Below are 10,484 nucleotides of genomic sequence, written 5' to 3'. Positions count from 1 at the left end.
TATGATTCAGTGAATGCTTGGCTAGTCAATGCTCTGCAGCATTCAAAGTGTTTTAGTTGGGAAGTTGTAGTGTAACACACATGTCGCCAGTTAGCAAGGATAACAAAACGGAAGTTGTGTTGTCGTCGTCCTTGTCGTCGTTGTAGTCGCTGTCATCGCCAGCGAAACGCTTTGGATTTCGCCAGTTTTGTGTGGAAAATTTTTGAATGCGCTGCCAACGGTTGGTGAAAGTGAAAATAAAAGCTGGAAAATATTGCTTGCTTTGAAAACGTATACGAAACGAGTGCAGTGTTTGAAATATTTGATTTTGTTTATCTTATAAAAATGCCTACAATGTGCTCCTTTCAACTGGACCGCATGGATGCAGTCTACAATAGTGCCGAATACATACATGGCCGCATCGTTTTGAAAACAGAGAAAATGAAGCGAGTGAATGGTAATTTTGGTGATATTAAAATTAAACCATACCATGACTAATAAAATGTAGCATTTTGGGAAATATCGAAAAAAAGGAATGGGTGATTTAATATTTTTTTTAACTGAATGCATTTTTCTAATTAAAAACTAAATCAACTGAGATTAAAAAAGGCTTAGATGTACATATATTTTTAAGTCATGCAGTAAAACTGCAAAAAGTGTACAAAATAATTTCATTTACTAAAAAAATCAGTGCAAGTGTAATCCATTACATAATGAGTTTAACTCAGTGTTTATTTTATGGGATATATGTACTCGAATGTGTACTATGAATGTATGGGCTTTTGCTTAAGCGGCCTTAAATAGCTATTTAAGAGTGAATACGAAAATCGCCAATGCTCACAAATAGATGGTATTTTTCTTGGCGTTGCGATATCTTTTTTAACCGACTTCCAAAAACGGAGGAGGTTATCAGTTCGTCGGAATATTTTTTTTTTTTTTAACTTTGGACCACGTCAACCAACGTCCGATTTTTGCATCGGAAAGGTAGTGTCTCAGAGGTGGTCCCATACTAATCTGGTTGAGATCCGATCAGTGGATCATGAGATATATATATATATATATATATTTTTTTTTATATGGGAGTTGAAGTCGGTTTTTTTTTGCTAAAAATTACTTGTTTTTTTTTAATTTTTGCGTTGATATCCCCAAACTACTCGTAACTCTTTGAAAAAGTTTTGTTTTCTGAAAAAAAAACTACAAAAGTGAAAGCATGGATCAAAATACATAGTTGGTCGAATTTCGCAGGTATTAGACTTTTTTAAAAAAAAAATTGCAGAAACTGTTCCATTGATTTGGAAGAAACTTTTTTCCTACCTAAATTTTTCAATGTACAGAAGTAGTACACAAAACTAGAGTTCGACCGATTAATCGGCATTGGTATCATGTCCAACAATTTTCTCTTATATGGAAGACACTGCCAGCAAAAAAAAATGCCAAAAAATAACGGGATTTTATAGCAGCTTGAAACTTGCACTTCGTTTTATTATAATTAAATGGTCTACAAAACTGCATACCAAAATTCAGATTAAAAAGTTTGAAATTTTAGTGAAAATAAGCTGAATTTTTCTAATTTTTGTACAAAGTTTGAAATCTGAATTTATATGGTGTTTGTTGTATACCATCTAGACTTTTATAAACAAAATAATAAACATTAAGTAAATAACAAAAGACAAATGCCAAATGCCAAAGCCGGACAAAATATCGCAATTCTTTCATTTTGTGGACCACTATATGAATGTACATACATACATACCTAGCATATAAGTTCTTATGCATTGAGTGCAAAAGAGAGTAATTTTTTACAAAACGAAACGAAATTTTATGTTCCTAAATATTTTTTGCTTAGCACCACATAAAAAAGTGTTTTATGTAATGTACATAAATGTGATATATGTATGTAAATATATTTTTACAGATACATACATACATATGTATAACATAACAAACCAATTAATTCAATTATCTGTTTTCTTTTGTTTTGTTAGCTCCGTTAAATTAACTGATTTTATGAATTAATACATTTATTTGTAATTTTTTATGGAATCGGCATCGGTATCCCATAACCCGATTAATCGTCATCGGTACCTGAAAAAAAAAAAATTGGAATCGGTCGGACCCTACACAAAACTATACTTTAATACAAAGGTGATGGTTTTAAAAAACTATCGACAGTTACTTTACATTTTTAATTCCGTTACTATCCTTTCTATGGAATATTCGAAGCACAGGTAATTTCCCTGAAAAAATTCGTTTTGTAAAAATAATAAATTTTGTGCAATTTTAGGCATTTCTCTGTGCACCGTGAGAAAGCGTTGCAAGACTTTGAGAATACACCCATTAACGAAAACGATTTTTAATGGAAAACATTTTGAATGTTATAAAAACCCCGTAATAAGGAATACTTCTGTGAGTGACTGTATATATATTTCTACCCTGTGTTTTAACGTGTAAACAAAGAGGGATCGAAAACTTCCATTTATAAACAAGAAATTTTGATTTTATCTACAACTATGCATAAACGCACATAAAGTTTGTCGATTATATTGAGTTCAGATGGAAACTTAATTGAGTCAACTAACCTTTTAATTAAGCTACTGGTTCTTGGTGTTCACAGAGTCAGATGAATAAGATTCTTTTAAAATCTTTGAAAACCAATTATCATTACCACTTTACTTATTATTTTTTTTTGTTAACCATAATAACGCGATAATATCGATAGTTTTCCGGAAAATAGCTAAACGATTGATAGTCTGACAATAACGATACTATCGCGATGGTATCGATACTCTTTCCAGAAATTGCGAACACGATCGATGGTGTGACTATAGATAGTTTCCCACCTCAAAAAAAGAAGACGGTCAAAAAATACTAGTTTGTGCAGCCGGATAACACAAACAGTTTTATAATGGTTTACTTGGGCAAAACTAAAGAGCAAATACTCATTCATTTTGCTCTATAAAATAGTCTCTGAAACTCTTATAAGACCAACAGGGCTCCAACCGGCGGAGTTTGTAAACTGTAGTGTGTAAAGTGTTGATAACTGTTGATCTATAGCAGAGGTTCCCAAACTTTTTTTTCTAGTAGACCTCTTTCAAAAATTTACTGGTTTCGGTGGACCCCCTGCATATACATTTCTAAATATTCCCAAAGCTTGTAAAAAAATTAAATGTTAGATCAAACAATGTAAATTTGCATCGCGGGTGAATTCAAAAACTAAACGCAGAGTGGCTAAAATAAAAGTAAAATATTTTATTGTGTTCTGTTTATAAAAATAATGTAATTACATACTTGTAGATTTACAAAAAGAAGAGCTCGTAAATACATCAAAATACTCTCTCGCTCGGAAGAGTTATATTTTTTAAGAGCACTGCGAGCGGCTCAATCATGACTTTGCACGGGGAGTTAATGTAAAATAGTTTATTTGTGTTAATAGCATCATTTTTGTTTTTATCGCTCCGAGTTTTAAAGTGAGGCGAAAAATATGTATCACATTTTTAAAACACAAAACTTAAAACATCAAAACGGCTAAGCTTTTTACGCCAAACTTTTAATTCAGAAACGGAAAATAGATAAAAGAACGAGTTAAAAAAAAATCGATGACAAATAGCCAAGCAAGCAAGAAGTACAAAAAGTGTTCCACCGTCTCATCCTCTTCAAGGCAAGATGGGCAATTGGACTTGTTATTTGCGTCTATCACAGTCAGGTGTTTGTGCCACGTAAAGTGACCAGTCAGGTAAAACTGGTTACGGGCCGAGGAATGCCTGGTCTGAGCCAACTCTGGCCAAACGATCAGGGTGACCTGGCACTCAAAGTAAAACAACCTCGTTATGTTCACCATCATATTTTAGTCGAGACTTGCATTGCCAAACAGTTTGGTAGTACTTAGAGGGCTGGTCAATGCCTTAAGTGCAGCTTGGTTGTCACTTCAGTCACGTAAACTCCTTCCCCTCCACCTATGTTCCACCACGTAGTCTATGGCTTTGAGTATTGCAATTTCCTGAGCCTGGAAGACCGAAATGTGTGAGTCCCGTCTCAGCGATGGTATCAAACCAGCATTCAGTCTCAGGGGACTCAACATTATAGAATATCGTCAACAAAGCTGGCGTACAATGGTGGCATACTATCCTGTGCCATTGAAAAGACACAAGTGCTTAACTCTCTTTCACCAGCAACATTGTCATACCAGCATACGGTTCTTTTTAGTCTGCAGGTGGCCTTTAAGGCTTCCCCGCATATGAAAACACAAAGTGACGGTAAGTGCAGCAGTGCACTATAAACCACTTAAAAAAATTTAAGTTAAATAAAGAGACTATCAAGAAACCATTTCGGTTCTCACCATCGAAACCAGATAGATTTTCGTGGACCCCCATTTACAACTCATAGACCCCCAATTTTTTCACGTCACCGTGGATCCCCGTCGAGTCTTCCGTGGACTCGTGGAGGTCCACCTGGACCACTTTGAGAATCACTGATCTATAGCTAGTTGTAAACTCTATGTTGTACTATAAGAATAGTACTTAGTCTACAAAATGAGGTTATAAAATATTGAAATGTTTTATAAAACACTGACTAAGTGTTTCAGAGAAGTGTTATACAAAACTGAAATATTTTAGGAAATGGAAATGTCAATTGAACAACAATTTCAGGACTTTGTCTAATTTTTTCCGGTATTTTTTCCGAACTTAATTTTATGAAAATCTGTGGCTGATTGGTTAAAGGTGCGTACTACCACTTCGACGGACCTGGTTCGATCGGTGGTCGGAGCAACATCTAAATTAAAAAAGGTTTTTTTCTAACAGCGGTCGCCTCTCGGTAGGAAAAGGCATCCGCCAAGTGTGTTTCTTCCATGAAAAGGCTTTTAATAAGAAAGCGAAAATTTTAATGTTTTGCCTTTCGAACTTGTTTTTTCTCATTAAAAATCATAAAAAATGTGGCGCTACAGCCAGATTTCTATCCAAAGCCACTTGTAAAACCAATTTGTGTATTAAAGTCCAAAAAATTGTACCTGGAGAGTTTGATAATGTCAAATCCTTTTAGAATTGAGAAAATTTATACAAAAATCTCGGTAAATCAGAAAGAATTCGAAGTTAATGCTAAAAACGAAATTTCTGGCAAAATTTAGGGATGGAATTTTTTATAAATTTTTTTTCGTAGCTTAGTACTAAAACCTACTAAAAATTTCTAATTCGTTTTTTGAGGGAGATATCATCGCAGGCCTGTGTTATCTAATAAAGTCTGGAATGGTATTGATAAGGAGTAATCATGCTCTTTGTGAAGAGGAATCCAAGAATTAAGAATAAAAATTTTTAAAAGTTTATAAATTTGCTTGTTGCTGATTCTGAATGAAGAAACCTTATAGAGATCTTAAATTTCTACAGCATTTGCACTAATCACGAAATGGAAAGGAAAGCAGAAAAAACTAGTCCTGCAAAAATATGTCTACACGCAGAGCCTCATAAACCTCTTTTAGAATACATGTTCTTTATTAAGAGTATTAAAAAAACCCTTATGAGAGCACAATCTACGAGAAGAGTCTTACAAAACCTTTATAAAACCGATTTCTCTTGACACATAGACAATGTCTCATATACATATGTATGAAAAATAGCATATATATGTATGAAAATACACACAGGCGATGCTTCTAGCCATTGAGGGTCTCACCTTTAAGCTATCGCAGATTTTCTTTCATCAACTTTTTCTTCTTTTCCAGCCGTCTATGTAACACTTGAAGGTGAGGCGCGCGTACAGTGGTCACTCAGTGGAAAAAGCGATTCGGCCAACTATTGTGGCCATCAGCAATATTTGTATACACGCACAAATGTCTACGACAGTCCCGAATTTCGTGCTGGTACACACGTTTATGTACTCCGATTACGTATACCGTCCGGTTGTCCGTCCTCATGCAAGGGTCCATATGGTTTCATTGCCTACAATATCTCGTTGACCATCGCCAAACCATGGACATTCGATGAGATCTTTCGCAAACCGGTAACCGTGGTGCAGGCATTGAACTTGAATCATAATCCAGAATATGGAGTGAGTGTAAAATTTTAAATATTTTTTAAAAGACAAAAAATTTGCCATAATTCAAGTAATTATAACTGTTCTCCTTTTTTTTCAACTACCAGCTCCCTATACGTGATGAAAATGTGAAATACCTTTGCAATTGGCCTTGCACTTCGGGACCCATTTTATACACCCTCCTACTGCCTTATAACGGTTTCGTGGCACGCCAACAGATACCCTTCTTCCTCGAAGTGGATAATCAGTCACCACACTATGACATCGCCAGCGTTGAGGCTTCACTCAAACAGCATTTCATTTTTCTCGCACGACAACCCTATAAACGAAATTTCTATACAAAAACTTTAGCGAAGAGTATAATAACCGAACGCACGCTTCGGCTAACCAAGCGCATGTACCAAGGCACGGTTTGTGTGCCTTCCGATACGCCACGATCCACACTGAATCCCAATTATATTGTATTCGTCCACTATACGCTACAAATAAAATTAAAAACCGGTTGCTTTCACTATGACACAGATCTATCGGTGCCGATAGTGATTGGCACGGTGCCGCTGCAACAGCGTGGTGTACAGTTGGTAACCACAACACAACCGCGTAGGATCAGCACTCGTGAAATGTCAACGCTAGAGGAGGAGGATGGCGATATAGCCGGCGAACAGTGGAGTGTACAGGTGGAAATCAATCAGACCGAAGATGATGACGATGATGAGGATGGCGCTGATGATGTGAACCAACCGGCGGCTAGCAGGACTGTTGCGGCACGTGGAGCGCGAGCACAGGATATATCAAATAACAATGACGACGATGAGCCGCCTTCATACGATAGTTGTTGTAAGTAGCTGGCGATTTTTAATACATATAAAAGAATGCATATCAATTATAGATAAAAAATAATATAGAACTCTAATGAAAAAAACCGTACAATGAAGTATGATAATTTCGATTTCATTTTACTTCAATTAAATTTATTTCATTTTGGTCTTTTTGTAGTGCCACCCTCCTTCAGTTTTGCCACACTCAGCAGCCAGCAGACCCTGGATAGTGTGGGTCAGTCATCGGACGCCAAAATGCGCACCCAACGTGCCATTAAGCTGCCCAAGTTTCCTGGATATGACATTATAGCTTCCTCCACACAAGCCATCAATTTGTCTGCCGACTCTGCTTTGAGTTTGAATTATTACCATTCATATGGTTCGCTGGGCACTGGACACACCGGTCGCAGCTTAGACACTTTCGCTTCGAGTTGTGGTGTGCTCAGCGAAACCGACGAACATGTGCATGAAGCCAATGAAGATGATGACGACGATGATGAGGATATTTTCTAAAGAAATCATATTACACATTTAATTATACATTCTATATGTAAAACCGTGCGACAGTAGATTTTACACACAAAAAATCAATTTACTCGCAAAACTAGGCGTCAGATGTAGGAAAACTGCGTTTTTGGTTTTTCTCCTGGTGTGTGGATTTTTGCTGAAAGGACTTTAAGATTTCAGAAATATTCAATAAATAACGAATAATAATTTGGGCATCAAATTAAAAAAAAAATAGTTCTGAGGAATTGATAAAAATTTATTTTTTTGGTTCACTAGGACGAAACAAAAAATGTAATCTTCAAAAATCTATCCTTAACCATCCATGAAAATTTGGATTATTTATTTTTAAAAAAATTACATGTTTAAGGCTCATAATATATGACCGCATCCTCCAATTTCGTCGTTCAAACCTCAGCTATTTCAGCTATTCTTCCCCGAAGGAAAAAGGGCGACAGAAAATACAAAACTCTCACGTTTTCACTCACTCACTGATGAAACAACACCACCTTATATAAATTCGCCTTGGTCCCTTTAAAAAAGAAATCTGACATCTGTGAGAAAAACTGTAAACGCAGTTTTATGAGTAAATTGATTTTTTGTGTGTGTTTAAAACTTTTTTTTTTTCGCACGGTGTATTATTACGTATGTATCTACGTATAACTGACTTAAGTGCCAACAACAAAATTACTAAGTGCCAAAGATTATAAACGACACAACTCGCCACTCGCCAATATGCCAATACCTCATTTTGTAGTTTGTTAATTGATTAAAATGCTAAACTTATATAAAATATTTATTCAATGCTTTAGGATTAGTGTAAAAACGTTATACAGTTTAATATGTTTTTTGGTTGTATGTAAACGCTTCGAAATTATTTTCGACAATAAATGATTACTGGAGGAGAAGACTGCAATCAAAAATTTTTTAGTTGTTTTGCTAAAAACTTACTGACATCTCTGACACGGCCGGAAATTCTTTAGACAAAGCCCTCATTCCGTGTAGAGCCTGGCTAGATTACCGTAATTAAGATTTTCTCGACAGTGCCAATACAGGTCCGGGCATAGATTTTCCTAACAATGTTATCACCCAATAGAATCTGGACAAGCCCCAGCATACCAGCCTGGCGGTGAACACATTTTTTTAACCCTCCGATGAGTGACAGTGCCGATGACGTTAGATTCGTGAGAAGGTCCTTAGGGACCTACAAAGAGTTGCTCGATGTTTCGACTGTACATGTGCAACTTCTTTGGTATTTATGTTGTCTTTTGATTAAATTAACGTCCTGCATATATATTAGGAATGAAATAATTTGAAGAACAAGTGAAAAAAAAAACCAAAACATGAAGACAAGTAACTTGTTATTTCTTCTAAAATTGTACAAGGTCCCTAGGGACCTTGTCACTAATCCCCGTACTATATATGTTGAAATCTCAATAACACTCGAACGTGATCCCGTATCCCTTCGAAACTTATTTTAAACGATTCAGCTTAATTTATTCTTGGAATACATGTATAAATTCTTTTCAAAAATGCATTGAACAAAAAGATATAGGCACATGAAATACGAAAAGGTCCCTAGGGACCTTCTCACAAATCGAAGGGTTAATAACGGTTGACCTTCAATATCTAGACTTGCGTAACCACTTCAGGTGCTGGTTAGGTTTTCGCTAGTATGATTACGTTGGCAGCGCCAGGACAGTATCTGTCAGTATCTGGATAAATTGTCCTGAAACAAGTTAATACATCTTAGAACCTGGAATGGCTCCAGAATAATAGTTTCATTTCGAGATAATTACATTTGGATTTGGAAAGATTTCCTTAACCTTCCGTTACTAACATGCGGTCTCACAGACCGAACACATTCTTAAAGCTTTCTGTACAACAGAGTTGCGCTTTTTAAATTTTTTTTTTGTTTTTATACCTTTCGGTTGATCAGCGATCTTGTTTGGTGCCGGTGTACTAGATTGATCGCTATTATCTTTTCTCTTTGTTTTTAACCGACTTCCAAAAAAGGAGGAGGTTATCAGTTTTGTGGAAATATCGTTTTTTTTTATTTTTTTTATGTATGTTACCGCATAACTTTGGACCACGTCAACCGATTTTGCATCGGAAAGGTAGTGTCTCAGAGGTGGTCCCATACTAATCTGGTTGAGATGCGATCAGTGGATCATGAGATATATATATATATATTTTTTTTTTATATGGGAGTTGAAGTCGGTTTTTTTTTTGCTAAAAATTACTTGTATTTATTACTTTTTCAGTGATTGTATTTCATGTCGTGAATGAAGACCAAATATTTTTCTTATGTTCTGTTATGCAAAAAATTAAAATTAAAATTTATTGAATATTTAAAAATTACTTAATTATTTTACTTGATTTTTTTTTTAACGTGTTATTTAAGTGTGTAATATTTAATGAAATTTTGTTATTTGGTTTTGTTATATTTATTGTACTATTGATTACAATAACTAAAAAGAATTAATTATGCAATCCAAACACATGTATTTAGATAATGTGAAGAAATTAACATTATCCGCACCCCTGTCTGAGGAACCGATGGACAGTGTTTGAAAACGGAAATTTAGTGTTCCCAATTCACTAGAGCCTTAATTTTTTACTAAATTTTATCAAATTTTTTGTAACATTAAAATTTTTTTTTAATTTTTTTTTCGTTTTGGGAGAACCATACAATTGTTGAGAATAGGGTTTCCTCATTACGGCTACTTTTCTGCATTTTGCAATAAAAAATTTAACACAAACAAACAAAAATTCAAATATCGGGCTCAACTAATCTCTTGAAGATTTTATTAACTTCCACTCAAAAATCATTTTATTAATCAAATTGAGTGAAAAATTAAGGCTCCAGTGAGTTGTGACCACAAAATGCCAAATTTGAACCACTGTGCTAGGTTAGTAACCGTGTTGAAATGTTAGTAACGGAAGGTGAAATACCCATAACGCTTTTCGAGTTAAAATTTGTGTGTTATACTTTTGTAAAAATATTGTTCCTGCTTTAACCAAAACCAAATAAATCAACTCTTCGAACTTTATACAAATTTTGGAAAAATTGAATCAGTTTCCATCAAAATTTCTAATTTTTCATGTGCTTTTTATCAAATTTTAGTACGTAAAAACAAATCATTTATATTCGCAATA

The 10,484-nt window shown here is 34.9% G+C and overlaps 1 protein-coding gene across 1 annotated transcript; it reads left to right on the top strand.

Moving 5' to 3' along the window:
* Positions 1 to 21: 21 nt before the first annotated feature.
* On the top strand, positions 22 to 7,601 carry LOC118741650 (arrestin domain-containing protein 3-like). The gene is made up of 4 exons (XM_036473631.1): positions 22 to 436; positions 5,693 to 6,018; positions 6,111 to 6,840; positions 7,000 to 7,601. The coding sequence occupies exons 1-4, from the start codon at positions 325 to 327 to the stop codon at positions 7,332 to 7,334; spliced, it is 1,503 nt and encodes a 500-aa protein (XP_036329524.1). The 5' UTR covers positions 22 to 324; the 3' UTR covers positions 7,335 to 7,601.
* The last annotated feature ends 2,883 nt before the right edge of the window (positions 7,602 to 10,484 follow it).

This window comes from Rhagoletis pomonella, unplaced genomic scaffold (genome assembly GCF_013731165.1).
Source record: "Rhagoletis pomonella isolate Grant_MI unplaced genomic scaffold, Rhpom_1.0 Rhpom_scaffold_00001, whole genome shotgun sequence".
In the NCBI taxonomy this organism is placed as follows: Eukaryota; Metazoa; Arthropoda; class Insecta; order Diptera; family Tephritidae; genus Rhagoletis; species Rhagoletis pomonella.
This window is presented reverse-complemented; position numbering and strand designations above follow the sequence as displayed.